The following is a 23,003-nucleotide window of genomic DNA, read 5'->3' on the forward strand; positions in this document are numbered from 1 at the left end:
CAAATGAATGAGTCACATGAAAGATCACCGTTACAGTATTTACAAAATTAATAAATGGATCTAAATAAGTTTAATGAGAGTAGGCCTCATTAATGAAACAGTGTAGAATAATCCTTAGTAAACAAGAATTGCAACATAAAGAGTAAGTTATTACCCTAATAAATGAGAAAGGAACATAAAATTATAACCATCAATGAAATATGAATCACAATACAAATACGCTAGCTAACAGTTTTGTTTATATGTACAACACTAGTAATAAGAACCAGTAAAAACGGTTATTTTGAACTATTTATTAAAATGTTAATTGACAAGATAAAATTACCTTAAATATAATATCGCACGTTTGTCAACCAAAATTACAGAGATGAACTAATTTAACTTTACTTCATTTAAAATCAAAATTCAGAAAGCATAAACAATGTTAAATAACAATGACAAATTATTGTTTATTTAGTATGATATTCAAAAGAGCAATATTGATTCAAAGAATAATAGTAAATACCTAATAATAACCTAATAGTTGGTTATTAATAATATCAATCAACCTTATTACACAATACACCTTAAATGAGAAAATGTAAACAACAACAAACGCTGTACAGTGAGTGTGAGATATGCGTCTGCTACTAGTGTCGGCCGTCTGCACGCGACTAAATCCCGCAACTAAAACTAAATCCCGTTTTCGGGATAAAAAAGCCAAGTAGGGAAAATTTGTCTACTACTAGAGAGAACAGCAAATTGTACATGATTGTGACCTGCGCAGACGCGCGAGTGGAGAGAGATTGCTAAACCACGCCCACGAACGGAACGAACGCGAGCCGATATTTTACCAATATGGCGAAAATTGAAAATTGCAGATCGCTAAAAATATGGTTGATGATGAAAATTGGCTGAAATTAATTACCACAGGACTTTAGACAATGAATCCGGCTCGAAGGACCAAATGTTGGGGGCGTAATGGGTGAAAATGAAAATAATTAATAACTCGAAGGACCAGAACTAATTAATAGTTCAAGAGAAAAATAATTAAATTAGAGAAAATGGCGAATCTGCAATTTGAAGGGCACTGAGGTCCCGAGATGGAATAAAATGTCTTGTGAGGGGCAAATGAGATTAGTTTTAGAGTCTAATTAAAACACACACAAAACTTTAAGGTTGTACCTTGAGTCCAATTATCCAAAGGTGGAGAGTATGGCAGCGGCGTCGTCTATGGTGGAGCGATGGCGGATGGCGGAGTCCTTAGACCGAGTGCTTCTGTTTTGTAGAATTTTGGAGAACGCAACGCACCCAAGTTCATCATAATCACAAAGAGCTCACTAATACGCGGAAGTCGCGGTGAAAACGTACGGAAAGTCTAGAAGTAATACACGGACGCGCACACACTGTCTTGAGGTTTGAAGAGTCTGAAAGCACTAGATCACAATTTAAGTAATTTAATCACAAACAAAAGGGGGAAATTAAAATGTATATATAGTTAAATGTACTATAGAGGAGAGGGAGGCCAGATATAATTAATCTATAGCCTAAAAATACATTTAAGAGAGGTAAAATGGGCAATTAATGTCCCGAGATACGAGAAACGGAATACACCGTGAGTTATGGACGCCGACCGTGGACAGACAGACGCCGATCGCCGGTTTCACACTTTTAAAAATGCAATTGCGGTTTAGAGGGGTCTAGGAATTCGATGGCCAATAGGAAATGCGATTGAAGCAAACACGGCGTCAGGTGATTCATGGGTATGTAGTACAGGAAAATAGGCCTTACTGTGGCGGGAAATTCGAGCAGGCTTAGCAATCTCATTTGAATATTGAAAGCGGGAGTCTATTTACAATAAATTGTTACTGAGACTAAATAATATTACAATAAATGTGGTGATTTATATACACATTAGCATGATTAATTAACCAGTGACTTAATTAACATAATGATTAATTTCTAAATACTCTAAAAATATGAATACCGAACACTTAGCCAACCTCATATTTCTTTTGTTCGGAAAGAACAGGAAATTCTAGAAATAGTAATATAATAATGGTTTAGAAAATTTTTTTCTCGGTTAAGCTAAGTGAAAAGAATAAAAAAATTTTAAAGTTTCTTTTTGAAATTTTAAAAGCAGTCTGGGTAAAATTTATCCTACAGATTTTTTTATGGGAAATTCATTACAAACATTTAGTAGACAATCTAATTCCCTACATAGAAATATACAGGGTGGTCTGGACCTAGCGTTAAAATTTTTTTGGGTGGTAAAGCAACAAAAGTGTGACTCAAATCCACAATTTAAAAAATATATTCCATAAACCCACTTGCAGAAACGTTATTTTGATTTTTTTAGAAAAACCTGTACATTTCCACAACATTTTAAAATTCCTCTAGTATTTTCATACATTTTTATAACTTTGACACTACCATCATATTCTCCATTAAATTCTATGTAAGAATAGACAGCTTTTGGTGAGCCCAAAGCTTCAGAATTGCTATTTAAATTGATTAAAACTAAGAAATTTTGATTTTCCCAAAAAAAGGTTAAAAATAAGCCTACAGACACTTTTTTTAAGAAAAATAGTAGAGATTAGCAAATTGCTACAAAAACTGCTCTAAAATCTTAGCTTTTAAAAAGTATGATTAGGCATTTTATTTGCTTCCTTTTAAGTACAGCTATTCCAGTTATAACTGTGGAAAACACGGTTTAAGGAAAACAAAAAACACACTATAACAAACCAAAAAGACACACATGATAGTTTTTATTATTATAGAAACAGCATGAGGCTGCAACAAAATTTGTATCTAGACAATTTCAAAACAAATTACAAGTATTGGATTGATAACCAAACTAAAATGCAAGTTCATTTTAATTTATTTTCAAAATGTCCTCCATTCTCTCTGATGCAGGCTCTAGCTCTCTTCCGCATTCCTCTAACAGTCACTTTATGGCTTAGCTTATCCCTTAATGCCTGTGCTGCGATTTGGATCTTGTTTAGAAGTTTTTCTTCGCTATTGACTGGAGTTGCATAGACTTTAGACTTCATGTATCCCCACACAAAGAAATCCATGGGGTTTAGATCAGGATAGATAGGATGCTCGTCCTATCCATGTGGGATAGTTAGCACTCAGCCAATCTCGAACGTTATTCGTAAAATGAGGAGGTGCTCCGTCTTGTTGATAAATGATATCTTGGCGGAGCACAGGATCAATCACATCCAAAATTTGAGGCAGATCGTGTTGCAAAAAGTTAAGGTACATCTCTCCACTCAAACTTCCCTGAAAAATATGGGGACCTAAGAAGCGATCACCAATCACAGCTGCCCAAACGTTTACTGTAAACCTTTTTTGAAAGGACATTTCTCTAGTTGCCTGTGGGTTTTCAGTGCTCCACATATGCATATTGTGAAAATTGAATACACCTTGTCTTGTAAAAAGAGCTTCATCTGTCCACAAAATCTTTTTGAAAAAGTGGTATTGTTCAATGTCAGAATTCAGGAGGTAGCGACAAAAATCTACTCTAGCACCATGATCATTGGGTTCAAGGCCTTGAACTTTTGTGAAATGGTAAGGATGGAGTTTGTTTTTGTGCAAAATAGATAAAACTTTAGTTTTACTTACACCGATTTCACTAGCAAGATTTCTGCTACTTATCTCCGGGTCTTCACTAACTCGGTCCAGAATTTGTTCTTCAACGCACACTTCCACCGGTGCTACACTACGTTCCTTGTGTACGGATCCACGTTCTACCAATCGCTGATGCAGCCGCACAAACACTTGCGTACTGGGAATGCGCCTACCAGGGTAGCGAATGGTGTACTCCCTTTGAGCCGCACTTGCATTTCCATTGCAGAAACCATATATAAAATGCATTTCCGCATATTCCTGATTTGAATAGGACATCTTCAGACAACTAACAACGAGTAAATGACTGAAATCTATTAAAATTTTATCCACTGGATCAGTCAATACAAGCTTATCTCATGATAAGGTAGGCTGTAATCAGATACTGGACAAAACCTTTCAGTTATCTTAGTGGAAAATAACATACTTTTCCTTGCCCCTAAGTTATTTTGTAATTATTTGACTAAAATAAGTAATCTAAAACTAAAATTATTTATTTATCTCTTTGCTAGATAATTAAGTGACATTCTACAGAGTTTGGAAAACCGCTGTTAGCGTTTAATGGAGTTCGAGTGAAACCTTGTTTTCAATTTTTATAACTGGAATAGCTGTACTTAAAAGGAAGCAAATAAAATGCCTAATCGTATTTTTTTAAAGCTAAGATTTTAGAGAAGTTTTTGTAGCAATTTGCTAATCTCTACTATTTTGCTTAAAAAAAGTGTCTGTAGGCTTATTTTTAACCTTTTTTTGGGAAAATCAAAATTTCTTAGTTTTAATCAATTTAAATAGCAATTCTGAAGCTTTGGGCTCACCAAAAGCTGTCTATTCTTACATAGAATTTAATGGAGAATATGATGGTAGTGTCAAAGTTATAAAAATGTATGAAAATACTAGAGGAATTTTAAAATGTTGTGGAAATGTACAGGTTTTTCTAAAAAAATCAAAATAACGTTTCTGCAAGTGGGTTTATGGAATATATTTTTTTTAAATTGTGGATTTGAGTCACATTAGTGTTGGTCTACCACCCAAAAAAAATTTTAACGCTAGGTCCAGACCACCCTGTATAACAAGTTAGGAAAATATTTTTTCTTTGTAAGTTTTTTAGGCGTAATATAATAACAAACGGAGAACCGGAAAAATTGAAAACCGTACAGTGTTAGTTTGTGTTTTAAAAAAGTTATATAATATATGTGTATAGGCCTACTAATAATGATATTTACATGTAAATCTAATGAAGTAAGGTATCCAAAAAAGTCATAAAGTTTATGGTAAAAATAAAAATATTGTTTTATTTATAAATAAAGATAATGCTTGTATATTTTAGTGTTTGCAAAAGTCATGCCGCGCCAAAAATTCATTTGATTTCTAATCGTTGTGACATTTTTATATACCTCCTGCTTCAGGGTTTGTTTATATAATAAAAAATTAAAGTTCAGAGTGTGATATTTTGAATGGTATATATATTAGATTTTAGATTTTAGATTTTAGATTTGTTGTCATGAGAGCCGAAGCCCCCTGACTGCTTACCCGGTACCTATCCTACAGGACATACCCGGGCCCCATGATGTAGGCCGAAGCTTACGCATCAACCTTTAGCACATCATGGGCGGATGACTTAAGGTCATCAGGCTCGCCGGCTGCCGAAGCAGACCCTTCGGAAAGAGGGTTGCCCCTCAATCCTAACCAGGGATTCCGGCTGCTTGTTTAAGCGTCACTCCACCTGGGTTCCACTAGGTCGGAACCTAGAGGTCCATAGTAGAGCGCCCCGACGCATTTAGTGCAAGCAACACTCGGGACCTATCTCATCCCTGACAGGCAGAACCCGCCATCAATAGCCAGGAGGAAGGGGACCATCAGCACGCTGACGGGGGGAACCCCAACCTCCCATTTACACCGCTGCCCGATCGAGGCCTGACCCATTGCTGGGAACCAGAGATATCCAGAGCGATAGATCCCCAGATACCCCTGGCGGGCTCGGACCCAGCACCCGATCTACTTCGTTTGCCCGTCAGACCCAACATCACTGCCAGGCCATCAGGGTTTCCCAAAAGGAGGCAGGTATAGAAGTGGGACCCACCCGGATGAACCTATCCACCAGAGGTGGCGACACCCTTGACTCAATTGAGGTTCCGGGAAGAACCCCCCACACTCAAGATAACCATACCGTCCGTGCTCAGAGACAGGGATAGGTTTGCATAAGTACCTACAAACCGTTGCCCTCACACTGCGGAAAGTTACGTTGCCCTTGAGTGTCCCCGTGAGCTGCGGGTACTTGCCCGTTTTCACCTCCAGGAAAGGTTACTTCCAAAGTCGAGGATTTGCCCACTGAATGCTGGTCGCACACCACAAGCAGGCCGAAGCCCAAAGTACCACAGACACAGGTAGGTTAGAGATTATGATGTACTTCCATCTCTCCTAGAGCTAAACACCCCTCCATCCTGGATAAAGGAATGTCACTGGGACCCGATGCCCAGTCGACCATGTCTGTGGCCAACTTGAAATGCCGATACCAACACGGAGCATTTACCTCCCCTCTGGGGGCTAGGTATTTCACCTCCCAGGACGAGGCTACTTCCAAAGTCGAGGATATGCCTCACAAAATGTCAGTCGAACACAACAGGTAGGACTCAGTCACAACCACAGTTACAGGTAGTTGAGGAGAGGCGGAATTAACGGCGTCACTGAGAGCTAAACACCCCCCCCACCCTGAATGGAGGGAATGTCACTGGAGGCTCCCCCTAAGGGGCTGGCGCTTACCAGTCGTCCATAACTGTGGTCTACCTGAAGTGCCGGGTCTGACACCGGGCAGTTACCTCCCCTCTGGGAGAGCTAGGGTCCGCGTGGTCGCCCAGGCCACGAACCCACGCAAGCGTGAGCCCCCTGCGGTTAATGGTATATATATATATATTATTCACATCAGAGTTCATTATAAGCAGTTTTTTACTGTTAAAAAAAATTTCAGCCCATACTATCGTATTACGCTGGTGGCCATTCTAGGCCTCGCGGCAAACGAGCGTATTACAATCGTTGGCCACTACTAGGGTTAACTCATAGGCACTGACTTACAAGCGTTACTCGTTTGGCCGCTGCAGACCCAAAATCCTACCGTACTTGGGAATAACGAATAGCAATATTCGTTGGTTTTTTTGGCTAACTAACTAATAACTTATATCAGTTAATTTTTACGGGATTAACTAATAACTTCTAACTAGATAGAATTTTTAACTAGCTTTCCCAATTTCATTTTCATTTGTTTCTGTTGTAGTAACGCAATTATTATCCCTTTGGTTAATAATACATCTTACAATGCAAATGTATTATATAAGCAATTCTCCCCCAATAGCATTGCAATTGGAAGAAATCATAGCAGCCGTTTTTTAATCATTGTGCTCAAACTATACTCATACTGTATTATAGTATTGATAAGTAACCAAGATGTGTCATTACGAAATCCTTTAAAACAACTGTCCAACAAACAGCTAACTTCTACAAAAACTAACTTTATTTTCTATCAGTTAGTTTTTCAACCAACTAACTAATAACTTCTATCAGTTACTTTTTACGGGACTACCTAATAATTTCTTACTAGTTAAAATTTTTTACTAACTTTCCTAACTATGAATCCAACATACAAGCCTAGTTTTTCTTATAAAGTTTTTTTTAGTTTTATAATGTTTATATCTTGCTTCTTGTTTTGCATATTTAATCTCTTTTTTTTTGAACCACAAAGGTTGTGTTGCCATGGAAACCAGATATCACCCAAAATGAGCTGAGGTTTGGTAAAACAAAATGTTTTTTCTATGTTAATACTTATTATGATTGATAGTGTCATTTGTTGTCTGGATTAATCTTGGAATTTGTAAATAAAGTTTACTTTTAAAAACAATTTTAAACATTTTTTCATAATTTTATTTTTAAAGTTTTACACTAAAAACTACAATTTTTTTGTAGACAATTGTATTGTGAACAAAATGGCAAAAGAGTTATTAAATTATTACCTAAGGTTTTCTTTCTATATAACAATTTGAGTAAAAGTCTACAAATTCGGTAAAATCAATTGCTGACCAAGGGCATTGCAGGCAGCGCATTAATTCCTTCCTCAATGGGTTAATACAATACACAAATAGCACAAATAGCTTCGTCATTTATGACGAAGCACCTGTACATACATCCTGTAATATTCTGTACGTTTTGTGCCAATAAATATCTATCTATCTATCTACAAACAAATTATATAATCACAAAAGACTTGGTATTTCCTCTGTTCCAAAGGCTTCTTCAGAAGGAGAGGGCAGTTACAAAGACAACAGTTTAAAATAAGATGTCACAGTTTGAAATTTTAAAATGGCTTACAGGATAGCCAACTGGCACAACACAAAGCACCAAATACAGACACATAGCAATAAGTTATTGTATTTACGGACACTGAGGTTAGACTAAGACACTGTTAATCCAAACTTAATGCTTTTTCCTAAAAATAATAAGGATAAATGGTAACTTTTATTAGTAAACTGTATGATTTGAATTTTCATAGGTTTGCTGGACAGCCAGGATGGTAGTGAAGTATCCAAAGACCAGTGGATAACATCCGACCCTGATCTTTCTCTCAGTGGGTTCTCATTCCTCAACAATCTCGATACGGACATCAAAGATTTGGGCAACGAGAGTCGGCTCTCGGATATGGTAAGCTTTTACACTTCTTTGTGAAAATTTAAATCTAACATTACCCTTGTTGTTGATGGAAACGGGATTATTTTAGCTCAGTCTTTATTAAACTTATTCTTAAACTGTACAATATACTACCTCATCATGTCAGGAATATTGAATCCTTTGCTAATTTTAAAACTGTCGTAACAAATGGTCTTCTAAAGCACCCACTTAATTCTGTTAATGAGTTTTTACATTTGAGTGCTACTGATTTTATAGATTAAGTAGCCTAACATGCATTTGTTATTCAACAATTTTTTATTTTATGATATTTATTCTCAATTGACAACTGTGATCTCTTCTGTGATATAGGCTAAGTTTTACATGTATTTTGTTACATAAGGTCTACTGTGATAATGTTCATGACTCTGTTACATTTTTTATTTTATAGTTTTCTTTGGCAATGTCTATTGCACATCTGTGTCTAATGACAATAAAGGATTCTTATTCTTATTAGTTAATAAAAAGTTACTAAATAGTTCAAACTCTCCAATTAATTCATTGCTATATTACACCCTTAATCATTGCTTCATACTGTCACAATATGAGTGAGATATTGTTCCGTACTCTCTTGAGTCAAACATTGCTCCATACTCTTTGATTTAATTAATGCTCCATACTCTCTGAGAGAATCATTCCTCCATACTTTATGTTTAGGATTCACAACTAGGTAACCTGATGGGGACTGATAATTCTACAGATCTCAATGCGATCATCGCAGACCTGACAGCAAATATTAAACCAGAAAAAATGGAACCTGATTAGTCATAACCCCGCCAACATTGGTATCGTAAGCAATTCAGCTTCAATTTGGAAAAACATTTTTTACCTAACTTCCTTTGTTGGCCAATTTCCTTTAACCCTTCCTAGACGGCCTATCGTACGATGTATACAGACAGCAAAATTATTTTATTTAAATAGATACTAAAAAATATCTTTTATATCTATAATGTATAGAATGTTGTAAATAGTTAACCTATGCAACACTTTTGTCGAAAATATTTTTATACCTATTTTTTTCTTCCTCGTTATATGGTTCAAACAAAATTTCTTATTCTTCTAAAAAACATTCCTAGTACATCGGTTAAAGATACATTTGACTATATTGACATTTTTTATGAAGATTAATCATGTTATAGACAATCAAGTATAGGTAACGATAACTGCCGTAATAATCAGCTGATATATCCGCCTACCGTCGGCGGATCCCAAAAAACCGTCCGCTATGCACAAATTGAGCAGTGGATATCAGCACTATAGTCCAGCAAGGGTTACTAACTCATTGCCTCTCTTTGGCAGTGATATTATGTCATCTCAAGTATTTAGACAGTCTCAATCATGAGATTTTTAAGCAGTTTGAAAATAGGCATTTTTAATTTTTTGCAGTGACCAAGTAGTCCAAAACAACAATATAATATAAATTTAACTATCCTAGGTATAAAAACCCCTACTGGAAATTAGCTTTTGACTAACTAAATGTGAAGTTTTCGTCACAATTCCTACGTTTTCATAACAAAAGTTTTTTTCATAAACGCAGGACAATCGTAGCTGTCTGTGGTTTTTCAAGGAGCTTGACCCATTTTCACAGTAATCTTCCGAGTTTAGGGTTCAAGGTCAACATTTTGGTTTTAGCATTCAGTTAAGTCATAAAATTTACTCTAATGATGTATAAATTACTTTTCCTGTGTCTCCTGACTATTCCCCCCCTCCCTCCCTATTAATCTGTGTCTCGATTATCCATCCTGAAACTTTACAAACAAAATTAGTTTAACAGTATTTATTTTTTTAGCTTGATTTTGCTGATTAAAATGTGTGTAATTCATGACACTTAACGCAGTTGCATTTTTTCTAAAGTTTAGAAAGTGTCAATATTTTCACATGTAATTGTTTCTTGCTTAAAGTATTAGTTTGTAGGTTTGAAAGCTTCAATTGTTTTTAGTTGGTTTATAACTACTAATTATAGGCTGAATTGTAGGGTGATTGAGTGTTTATGTTTTACAGGTGTATTCCATTGATCAAATGTTTAAAGTACAAAACTAGGTGCAACAACTCCTTTAAATTTTAATGATTTGAAATCAGTTCAAAGAATATTTCAATAGCTAATACGAGTGCTAATATAAATATGTTAAAGGCATGTGAGTATTTGGTTGGACTCTGTTTGCCGGAATACACAAATTGTACGGTATTTATTGAATTTATTGAAAAAGTCTGGTATTTTTATTTGTATAGTTAATTACATTTTTGGTTTTTAACAGAAATGTTTACATAGTATAAGTTTTAATACTTTCTACTACATGCAATTTGGATGTGATATTTGATTATTTTATAATTAATTATTAGTCTGCTAGTTCAGTTTGTCTGTTAATCTTTCTCAAACATTTTTGTATAAGTGTATGAATGTATCCATTATCCAATATTCAAAGCAACAAAATTACATTCGGAATATTTTGATGAATGAGTTTGTTCATAACCTTATTTCCAATTCGAAAAAGTACTTAAAAATGCAGATGTAGTTTTTAGTACTGTAAAAGCTGCACAGTTCAAATGTATCAAGATTGTAAACATCAGTTTCTGTTAGTTCAAAACATGCAGTGCCATGACATTCACATTTTAAAAGGTTAGAAGTTGTAACATTATGTATTATTTAATCCTATATAAAGTAGATTTTAAATCTAGATCTCAAAAATGTGGACTGATAAAAATTGAATTTCAATTTTCAAGTTATTTTCCTACTGTATAGCCTACTGTATTTTGTATCTCTAATAACTCTTTGTTATCACTAAAGCACAGGTTATTATGAGATTTTGGTGCTGATAATGTGCATTACGGTGTTACCTAGTATATTTAACTACACACTTCATCCTCATGTTAAAGTTTTTTTTTTTTTTTTTTTTTTTTTTATCAAATTAGGTGTAAACTCAAGCCAAGCCACTGACAAAAATCACCGATATACGTAGATCACACCAACCTTTTAACCAAGCCAAAGTGATAGGTCGACTTACTGTAAGCTATGTCATCTTTTAGCTCACATCAGCAATTTGAATCAAATAAATTCTGATTTTACAAAATCCAAATATGCTTCACACCAAATACAGTCCGGATTTTGTAGAGCACTACATATTAAACTCTCCTTTTAAGGATAAGTCTTGTATGATTGTCGCGATATCATTGAATACCTTCACACACCCATTACTCTTCAGTACAAAAGTTATACTGTTTATTATTTACCTATTAAGAATAGTTTTGTATTATCTTTAAATTAGGACAAAAACAATGTTACCTGACTTTAAAATTGTTCATTTATTTCAAAGCAATGTTTTAAAACGTATATTGGATTATGCGTTAACGTTATGCGATTGGATGGTAAAGTAAAACATTGTTTGCGCATTACAAGTTATTATTTTCTGGTTTGAAAAAAAGGTTTTACAGTTTTAATTCTTGGATTTGTTTGGCATGTAAAGTGTATCTTGATAAGCTTTTAAGAAAAGTTTAGAAACGTAAAAATGTAAATTTTCTATATTTCAACAAACAACATGTTGAAAGTTTATTATCTCTTGGTTTTGAGGTAAACATGTTCTATAGTGTAACAAAATCTTTTTTTTGTAGATCTTTTAAGTAGGGTTTTAATTTTCAAACCAAACCTCTTAAAAATTTCAAATTTTATAAATTTTGTGGATGAAAATAAATTTGTTAAAAAGGTTTTTAGTCTTTGTGAGTTAAGTCTTTAATGTTGTATTCCAAAATGAGTAAAATCTCAAATGTAATTAATTTTTGTTTTAACTATTATTTTACAGTTTTATAATACTCGATTTAACTCCTTAACCGTTATAATTCATTATGCAATATTCATTTGCCTAAAGTTTAGCAATGACGTTGAAATGTACAAATAAAACTCATCCTTTATTGTCAATATAAGTAGAAAAATTGTTTTTTACTTCCGTTTGAAATTGGCTAGTCTATAGGTTTTGTTTAGTGACAGTTTGGGAATGTGTTACTTGACTAGATCTTCAGAAGTTAGTTTCAGATCATCATGTACAAAAAAGCTCTGTTTACATGTAAATATTGTAAATTGTACAAATAAAAGGATTCTATCGACTTGGGGGATTCCTCAGATTTTATTCTAAATTCATTGTTACTGTTAGGTTATATGTTTATTTTCTGTTGCTCTATTATTTTTTATTGTTATGTACATACTGTTTAAACTACTTTATTTTAAAGGGGCATCACAAATTTGATTCTTGAAGAATTAAATAGAATTTGGATGTTGAGTTACAGAATTAAATATGTATGATTTTCAGTTAGTTTTTTGTATTTGACAATACTATACAGGGGAAGTATTAATTTATTCAATTTAATATTTTGCTATAAAAACGTTCAGTAGAACTCCGTTTTCAGATATTACTTTTCTGAAACACTGGTAAAAATCCAATTCCAGTTAAGCAGAGTTTAACTGTTTTCTTCTTTTTCCCTTCCAGATACTAGTTCATTAATACTTAAAATTGTTTTAAAATATTACGTTCTGTATGTACAAATTAGTTTTAACAAACCAAGTTAATTAGTCCAATTCTAATTTGTTGTATTTAATTACATTCAAGTATATGACTTTGTCTATTTCCCATTAAATATCGGCATGAAAAATTATTTATTATATTAGATTTAGTCGTGTCGTGTTGTTTTTGAAAGGGACATATTATGTCCTCTTTCGTATCCTTTGAAGACATAGTTTTTTTTAATATTATTGTTAAGTTTTTATATTTTTTTCATGCTTTGAGAAACTATTTATAGAAGAAATAGGTATATCAAAGGGGGAAAAGACATACTTATTAATCAAATCTATTTCATAAAATTGAAGTTTTCTTACTTTAAATTTAATCGATATAAATATAATTTTATTCAACTAACCTTGTGTTAAAAATGATTGCAGGTTTTATCCCAGCCTATGTTTGAATTTCAACCCTTAATTTCATAATTATGAACTTCTGAAAACACAATTTTCCTCTAGATAATATATGGAACTGTCCTGTAATGTAAGTAAGTTTTTTAATTAATAGAGAAAAGCAAAATTTGTTCATGATTGATCAAATATTATTTTTCTATGAAATACAAAATGTTAAATTGTTCTATTAGTAACAATAATAATTCAAATTCGATATGTACCTATATCCCTTCAAAAAAACCTCGAATCAAAAGTTACTTTTGAATTTTAAGTGTATTTTGAAAAATTACACATTACAGTGATATAGGACTTTATTTTGTAACACTGTTGTGGGTCGTTAGAATATGTTTCAAACAATGGTTAAGGCACAATAAATGTGGAATAGTAATATGATTAGAATAAATAGCAAATCTTTAATATTTAGTAAACTATCTTTTTTATAAACCTTTATATAAATGGAAAATAAAAATTAACCTTTTAAAAAAGCTTCAGTCAAATAAAAAAAAGACTAAAATAAATTCAATCTTAATTAGATGTTTAAATTAACAATAGTCTCAAATTTTTACAATACATCTTTATATTTTGAAGCACAATCTTTTTTTACATAAACATAACTATTACCAATATTGAAATTTGAAATGGTGCTTTTCATTATTGTAAGTTAACCGATTTTCCTCATTACTATAAAGCATCATAAAATAAAACACTAAAAACCAGATATTTCAACTGTGTGCTTTTGTGATATATAAAAATATTTTACCACAGCCGTATCTAAAAATTTAATTATGTGCCAATAATACTCTAAAAGTAAAAAAAATGTATTAGATGACATCAAATGTGTAACCTTTATTAAATTCTTGTAACTTGTTTTTTAAGTAATGTTTTAAAGATCATAAAAAAATATTTTTATCTCTGTGTCTTAGATATAAGGATACGATAAGGCACTTACGATTGTGTTCATATATTTAATAGCCTAGTGTAATAATATTTTAGCTATTGTACAATATTGTTGTTTGTACTGTGAACATAATGGACATAATTCCATGTAAAATGTGCTATATTCAGTTTAAATAAAAAGTTTGTAGTTTTTCTTTTAGTTTTTGTATTAAGCTTTCTGTTCAATTCTACTCCATAATATCAATGTCATTAGTTTTTCAAACATCGAGTTTGATAAACAAAAATACTTCCTCACCTTATCCCATTACATAGGAAACTTATCCCAACAAATCAGTCAATTTATTGTAAATATTTACTTGGAAGTACAAAAATACCTCCTAACCTTTTCCCATTTGATTCTTAGATAACTGATATAGACTGTCGTTGTTACTGTAAAAAACACTTCCCTAAAGAGTCAAGCACACAGAGCTTGTTGACACGATACATCTAGGCTTTTTACATGCAGCTTGTGTACTTGAATATATTGTATTCAAAATATCTGTAGCACTTGCTTGATAGATGCTAATCAATAAACTCTGGAAATAGTGGACTCCACTGGCAATTTCACATGCTTCTCCCCAGCGTTAAAACAAACTAGTTAACCGCCTGTGCTCCGCTACGGGAATATTGTCAGCAATAAAAGACATAATAATTAACAAATACTGTTTATCTTTGTATTTTATTTAGGGGAGGCTGCTTAGTTTTTGACATGAAATAGAACTGATAGTTTGCCTTTAAAAGTAGTTTATGTTAATCAAACCGATGTATTAGTTTAACCAAATGAATGTTTTATATTAATTTGAGTTTCATATGAAAAATAAATAGTATACAAACTGCGCAATGCTCCTATTAAGCAGCTACTTATACTATGGGGATAATTTGTTCAAGTATATTCCTAAATTCGTGGTTTTTTCATTACATTTGTTGTATGGAATAAAGATAGTCACTTACATGTAAATCACTCATCAGCAGTGGGTTGCATTTCACAAATCTTTGACCCATTCTGTGAGTAACAGCTGTGTTTACGTCGTTTATATAAAGTTGGGCATACTTTGGTTCAATGTTAGAGGGTATTAACAAAAAAGTCCAAATTGAAAAACAAACTGAAAACATTGATAGTCCAATCCGATGGTAAAAGGAGTCCCGGATCTTAAAATTATTTAGACTGCCACTACCAGATAGATGTTGATTCAAGTGAGACTTAGAACTCGCCATTTCAAATGCAGATTTGTATGATATTATGTTATTCAAATATTTTTTTGTTTCTTTTGACCCTTGATACTTTTTTATATTCGTTTTATAACGCTATAATGACTCGAGTCAATATTGCCATTAAACATCAAGTCACATACCGGTACCGTACTTCTTTGCCAGAACCGAAATCGTAAGTCACAGTCTCTCAAGCAACTTCCCCGTGTACTCGAAAAAAATAGTTCGGGTATAGTTCACTGATAAATTTTAGTTCCTCGCCTCCAAGCGTACTTGCCATCTCGAGAAGGAAAAATTTGGTACTGCTGAACGTCAAACACTGATATTGAGTAAGATTAATCACTTCTGATAAAATGTTTCTATGTTTCCCACTCATTAGCAATTATCTGTACAACTTGCAAGCGGATTTTCCTATGATTGTTCTGGTGGCTGTAGAGAATAATAATTATACTGATCAAAACAATAAGTTTCTGTCCCCTACTATGGATATTATTTCACATTCCATACTCAAACTTAGGCTGCACTTTACTTGACGTCCTACACTCATTTGAATGAAAATATCGATCGATATATCGATTAATCGATTGCTTCATTCGATATATCGTTTGGTTAGTTAGGTAAGGTTAACCTAACCTAACTAACCAAACGATATATCGAATGAAACAATCGAATGTAAATATCGAATCGGAAAAAACAATCGAATGAGTGTAGGACGTCAAGTAAAGTGCAGCCCAAACTTAAACTCAATTACCACTTTCCTTCAGATCACTTCGCAGGAAAACTAAAACATTTCAAAAATACAAAATGTACACCAAAAAACATACAAATAATGTTCACATACATTTATAAATAATACATTGCCGTATAAAAAGCTAGCAAATACACTTTTCCTTTATCAAAATCGTTTATAAACAGAAACTTGTAGATTAATAATTACATTTTGAAAGTGAGGTTATAAAAATAATAACAAATGTCTGACAAACATCAAACAGCTGACGAATAATTTATAAAATGTGTATTATATTCTTTAATAAGAATTGTATTGACTCGACCTTTGAAGGGCTGTAGGTCTTAGCCCTTAGAAAAAACGTAAATTCTAAGGATGTTCGGAAAATCTACACACTACCCCCTTTAATTTGAGACATAAATCTTCTAGATCAGTCCAGTAATGACTGAGAAAACGGACTTACAACAAACTGTGTATGATATATATAGATTAGATTCATAGTGTCGTCTGCAGAGTGGTCAACATTGTTGATGTGTAAATTTTGATGTATTTAATTTCAGTAATTTGATAGTTATTGCAAGTTCTGTGACTAAAGTAATAGTTTAAACTATAGGTAAAGTATTACTTAATAAGTGGAAACATAAGACTTTTAATGGATTATTAAAACTGAGTTAAAAATGTAATTACGAAAATACTCACATTAATCTGAGCAAAAAGCACATGTTTTTAACAATAACTGAAAATTCCTCTAGTGAAGATTGCAGGACCATTGTAATGCACTCTTTGTGAAACTGATTAATTGTTATCAATTAGTAACACTTAGTCATTGGACTATTGCAATATAAAAAAAAAATTAAATTAAGTAATACACTCAAGACAGGAAGTAACCTACACTTGACTCATGCAACAGGTTTCTGCTGATGCAACAGGTTTCTGTTGATGACGTCTGGTCCTCCACTCCCCCTGCCCATCACTAACTTTTAGACAGCTTATCACTTGGAACTGACCCTTGGATACAGTATCTCCAGCTGTGTTTACATTGCCAATAGAACTCTTAAAATCATTGTTGCACATTATCTGAAATTAGCTGTCACCTTTTTTGAAGCCTATTTTATTTTCTCAAGTTTTATTTCAGTTGAATATTAACATCTTATATTCTATCATTTTATTTGTTGAACTATTATACAATGATTTAAAATAATTAAGGAAAACAGCAGAAGTTTTAATTGAGTAATTGACTCCAAAAATCTTCTAATATGTTTTGACACAGAAAACAAGACATTTAATTTTCTTCTCATTATGATGAAAAATACTAAACATCCCTGTGGAGTGTGTGGTAAAAATGTAAATTCTGGTGCTATTTTATGCAATGGACTGTGTAAAAAATGGAATCACTTAAAATGTGTTAATCTAAAATATAATGAAGTAAGAAATTTTCCATTAAAAGAACAACAGTTATGGCAGTGTCCTAATTGCCTAGAAAATCAGTCTGAAGATGAAGAACTGCTAAACAAAAGTCTCACAACCATGACAACATTGGTGGAAAATGAGTTTGATGACTCTCTTAATTTAGCAACTGAAATAGGTAGTGCGATTCTGCGTGAAAATGAAGAACTAAAACAAGCATTGCATGAAACAAAAATTGCCAAATCGCATTATGAACTGGAATTGGAGGATAAATTAAAGTCAAAAGATGATGAAATAAAAAAACTGATTGAAATTCAACAAGAAAAAGAAGGCGAGCTAAATGATATTATTAAATCCCTGGAAAATAAAATAGCTGCATTGAAAAAGATTAATTCTGAACTTACATTGCAAACAACTAATGAAAGTGACACTTACCAAAAAATCCCTAGCAACGGAAGCTGCGATAAATGTATTGTATACGGACAAGAGACAAAAAATATGATAGAATCTATTAGGTCTTTAGAGGATGTTGTCACTGTCCTCCAGAATGAAAATACAGAACTGAATAGAACAAAATCACAAGAAGCTGAGAAAAATATGATGAAATGTCTAAACTGTTTCCCTACAATGAAGACAACAACCAGTAAACCAATAAATAATGACTGGCGAAAACCCAAAAATACCTCTAGAGTCAGCAGGGAACAAATAGTTCCATCTACCGAGTGCCACAACAAGTTTACAGTCCTCTCCAAAGAGAGTGATGAAACCTCAACAAACAAAAACAACAGCGTACCAGAACAATACGTGTCTGATGCACAAATTTTACATGAGAAAACACCTGCATTCCAGTCTAATACTAGACCAAAGAAAAATAAGCCAGTTGTTTATAAACAACTAAAATGTAAATCTAAACTACTGATATTGGCTGATAGCCATGGTCGAGGTCTGAGCAATCTTGTGCAGTATAAAACTAACTTAAATGTGTCTGCAATGGTAAAACCGGGAGCACTATTAGCTGACGTTATAAAGGATGTTAAGGACCTTACAAAAGATTTTAATAAAAATGACTTTATTCTGGTGATTGGTGGGACCAATGATGTGGAAACCCGAAGAATGGAGAGTCTGATGAGCGACTTTGATAATTTGCTGTTAGGTACCACAAACACAAACCTTGTTTTTGCCTCACTGCCTATGCGCCACGACAAACCGAGATTAGACAACAAAATCAGTGACATAAATGATAAGCTAATTGCAAAAATGAATTGCTCAAAGGGGAACAATAAACTGCTAGAACTTCATCTTTTGCCTCGTCACCTATACACGAACCATGGTCTACACTTCAACAAGAAGGGCAAAAGGAAGATTGCTGAAGAAATTCTAAAATCACTCCAGGACTGCTGCTTCAATCCATCCACAGTCAACAAACAGAAGATGAGACTACCCTCTGACGATGACCCTGTCATTGTTGTCGAAGCAGACATGAATGCCGCAATACACAAGCTAGGAGATGAAGAAGAGGTAGCTTTTGTTCACTGTATCTCTGCTGACGTTGACAGTGACAGGCACATGAGTGCAGGTGTAGCGACAGCATTTAAAAAACATTTCAAGAAACCCTTAACAACAGATTTTGTACACTCACACCTAACTTATCAAAAAATTAACAAAGTTTCAGTATATGGATTAGTAACCAAACCTAAATATTACAGTAAACCAGACATCAGGGATTATGACAAAGCTTTTGATTCTCTGGAACAGGACGTAAGACAGAAAGGCCAAAAGTTAATAGTTTGTTCACCAGCGGGCTGTGTCAGGGATAATGTTCCTGTCGAGCACATGGTAACCAGAATATGCCAGCTGCAACAAAGGACAAATGCCAAAGTGATCATAGTAGTGAATGATGAGAACTCTTCCAGAACTCTCCGAAGTGGGCTTTCTTACAATGATTTTGTAAATAAAATAAAACTTAACATCTTTAATGCCATGAACAAAACCGATGAGTCAGGAAGTGGTGCTTCAGCAGACATCACGGTCAACACAACTGAAGGTGTGACAACAACCTCTACTGACAAAATGTCTTTTGATAAAAGTAGTACCTGTAGTGTAGATACTAATGTAAATAGTAGTGATCTTCAAAAAAACTTAACGTCAGCAACCCAAGTGTATGTAACTTAGCTTTAGATAAACGTGTAAATAAGCCAAAACAATTAAAAAAATGTAAAGTTTAATGTAAAATATAAAAAAAATATTCTAAAAAAATGTTTGTTAACTCACTTAAATATTCAGGGATCAAGTTTAAGTAAATTTGTTGTCTTGAAAGTTACTTTAGATCATTTAAAACTTGAACCAGAAATTGTTTGTTTGTCAGAACATTGGATGGATACAAATGATGTTCACTTGCCTAACTGTTTTTCCTCCTATAAGCTAGCCTCAGTTTACCACAGAAATGTAAAAAGTAGGGGAGGGGTATGTATTTTTGCAAAAAATAATATCACTTTTAAAGAAAGGAAAGATATTGATTCTATGGCAATTGAAGAAGCTTTTGAATGCACTGCTATTGAAACAATGAGTAATGAAAAGTCAACCAAAACAATATACATTGTAATTTACAAGACTCCGAATGACCAAAACCTAAAGATTTTTTTCTCAAGCTTTGAAAAACTATTACAGCACCTTGAGGCAGAACAACATTTGTGTCCAATATACATAAGTGGGGATTTTAATATAGACATGCAAATTGATGATGAAAAATGTGTTAGGTTTAAAACTTTACCTACGACCGTTTTTTAAAGTAGCCATTTCTATCCAGTTCTTAGAATTGAAAAGTTTCACTTTACAGCTGTTTACTTTCATATCCGCATAGTTTCATTTCATATCCGCATAGTTTTCTCATATCCACACAGGTAACGGACCAATGAGGTTCAAGTATTGAGAGAAAAGAGTTAAAATTGTAATGCTTCGAACGTCAGCTAATCAGCTGATCAGCTGATCAGTTGACCAATTTAATTGTTGATCCGACTTGTTCATGTTGATACTCGCGTATTCTTAATTAAGTTGGTGGAAGTCCAAAAATAAATTAAATATTTGCCGAATTGTACCTGATACAATATTATTTATGGTAAGAATGCTGCTAGCAATGTAATATTTAACGAAGTTTAACAAACACGTAATTACAGGAAATCAGCTGATTATACAACAAGTCGTTGCATCACTTTCAGTGGCAATGACAATACACGAAAACATAACCTCTCTAAAAAGTTATCAGTAGTTATTGTTAGTAATTAAATCCAGATTAATAGTAATTAAAAAACGGTCGTAGGTAAAGTAGTGTACGCAACTCGCGTTAATAGTCTTTACGACACTCGTAGAAGTTTTTAAGGCACGAGCCAAGGCTCGTGCCTTAAATCTTCTACTCGTGTCGTAAAGACTCACTTAACGCAATCGTTGCGTAAACTACTATTGTTTCAGTCTTTTGGGTACAATGCCATGATCAAGGAGTATACTCGAATAACACCAACTACAGCCACTTGTATTGATAATGTAATTTCAAATGTAAATAGTATTGATAAGGTTTGTGAAGTAGTGGACTTTGGGATATCTGACCACTTAGGTCAGGTAATTTGTCAAAGAAATGAAATAAGGCCTAACCAATGAAAAAAATACTTGTCGAAGCGGGTCATAAAGAAGGAAAACGTTCTTGGTATGTTAAACGGTCTGATTGAAGAGAACTGGACTAATTGCATGTCAAACCTTAGTTCTAATGGTAGTTTCAATAATGTCTTTGGAATATTCTATGATTCTTTTTTGAATAATTGCCCAATTAAACAGAAATCTCTGTCAACAAATGGGAGAAATAATCAATGGGTAACAAAAGGTATTAGAATATCCAGTAAAAGAAAATGGGAGCTTTATAAAATTTCTAGAAATAATACAAATCCTGTTTTCTTAGAATACTTTAAAAATTACAAGAAGGTTTTTAAGAAAGTAATTTGGGCAGCCAAAATGAGGTACAACTTAAATTTGTTAGAGAATAGTGATAATGTAGGTAAAACAACATGGAGCATTGTAAAGAGAGAAATCGGTACAAATTGTAAAACAGAACCTTGTCTAGGAATCAAAATTAATGGGGAGGTTATTGACGATCCTATAAAAGTAGCTGATTGCATGAACCATCACTTCATTGGTGTAGCAAATAAGTTTCAGTCCCAGGTTTCGGTGGCAGATTCAATAGCCAAAGCAAAAATGGCAACTCTAAATGTCCCACATGCATTTGAATTTAAGATTGTCTCTGAATCCGATGTTATCTCCTGCATCAATCGATTAAAGAATAAAAGTTCAACTGGCTGGGATGAAATTCCTACAAATGTAATAAAATCATTGGCTTCTTCAATTATAAAACCACTCACTCATTCTATCAACATTTCACTGCTGACAGGAGTCTTCCCCGACAAATTGAAGTATGCTCAAATTATACCTATATTTAAAAAGGGGGACTCGGAAGAAATTTCAAACTACCGACCAGTGGCTCTCTTACCTGTGTTTTCAAAAATATTTGAAGAGGTTGTTCTCTCACAAATTGTTCCATTTCTTGAATCAAACAATTTATTGAACAAGAATCAATTTGGTTTTCGGAGGGAGAGAAGCACGTCTGATGCAATAGTCAATCTAGTTTCTGAGGCAGTGGAGGCCTTGGACGGATCACAGAGAACCTTTGGTGTTTTCTGTGATTTGTCTAAGGCCTTTGATTGTGTCAGGCATGACATTCTCTTGGAGAAATTGAGATTGTATGGGATATCTGGATCATCTTTTTCATGGTTTTCTAGTTACATCACTAACAGATATCAGCAGGTTGTCATCAAAGATAAATCCGGTGTCAAACATTTTTCTGAATGGAGCTCAGTAACCCATGGTGTTCCGCAGGGATCTAAATTGGGGCCTCTTCTGTTCATCCTCTACATCAATGACTTGTCTTTTTCAATTTCTTCCAAAATTATTCAATTCGCTGATGACACAACAATGCTAGTAAGAGCACCTTCTATTTTTTCTGCAACTAACATTGCATCCCGAGATTTAGATTCCATGATAACTTGGTTTGCACAAAACGGACTACATCTAAACTGTTCCAAAACTCATCTTCTTCATTTCCATAATCCACAACTGAAGGCAGGTGAGATAACAATCAAACTAAAATCAGGTGATTCCATAAAATCTTCTGCAAATACTAAATTCCTGGGTGTAAACATAAATGAAAATCTAAAATGGTCTGATCATCAAATACAAATTAGCTTGTCTCTAGCAAAAGCACTGTTTGGTCTAAGGGTGGTTTATAAGTCTTCGGGTTTGCATGCAGCTCTTGCTGTGTATCATTCTTATTTTATGTCTAGGTCTTCCTATGGTATTATCTCATGGGGCAGCTCCCCCATTACCAAGAATATTTTTATCTTACAAAAAATTGCCGTTAGAATTTTAGCTGAT

General features: G+C 33.5%; 1 protein-coding gene across 3 annotated transcripts in view; it reads left to right on the top strand.

Moving 5' to 3' along the window:
• Positions 1-14,305, top strand: part of LOC128985817 (protein cramped-like) — a 46,584-nt gene extending 32,279 nt beyond the window's left edge. Inside the window, exons 15-17 of one of the 3 annotated variants that reach the window (XM_054405723.1) lie at positions 8,144-8,292; positions 8,974-9,101; positions 13,241-14,305. In XM_054405723.1, the coding sequence (XP_054261698.1) occupies positions 8,144-8,292; positions 8,974-9,081 (257 nt within the window). In that variant the 3' untranslated portion in view covers positions 9,082-9,101; positions 13,241-14,305. Of the gene's footprint in view, positions 1-8,143; positions 8,293-8,973; positions 11,928-13,240 lie in introns of those variants that run through there. The other 2 variants (XM_054405724.1, XM_054405722.1) reach the window with 2 other exon arrangements.
• The last annotated feature ends 8,698 nt before the right edge of the window (positions 14,306-23,003 follow it).

This window comes from Macrosteles quadrilineatus, unplaced genomic scaffold (assembly GCF_028750875.1).
Source record: "Macrosteles quadrilineatus isolate MER2022 unplaced genomic scaffold, UCM_ALF_1.0 Scaffold_2__2_contigs__length_208266976, whole genome shotgun sequence".
Lineage (NCBI taxonomy): Eukaryota > Metazoa > Arthropoda > Insecta > Hemiptera > Cicadellidae > Macrosteles > Macrosteles quadrilineatus.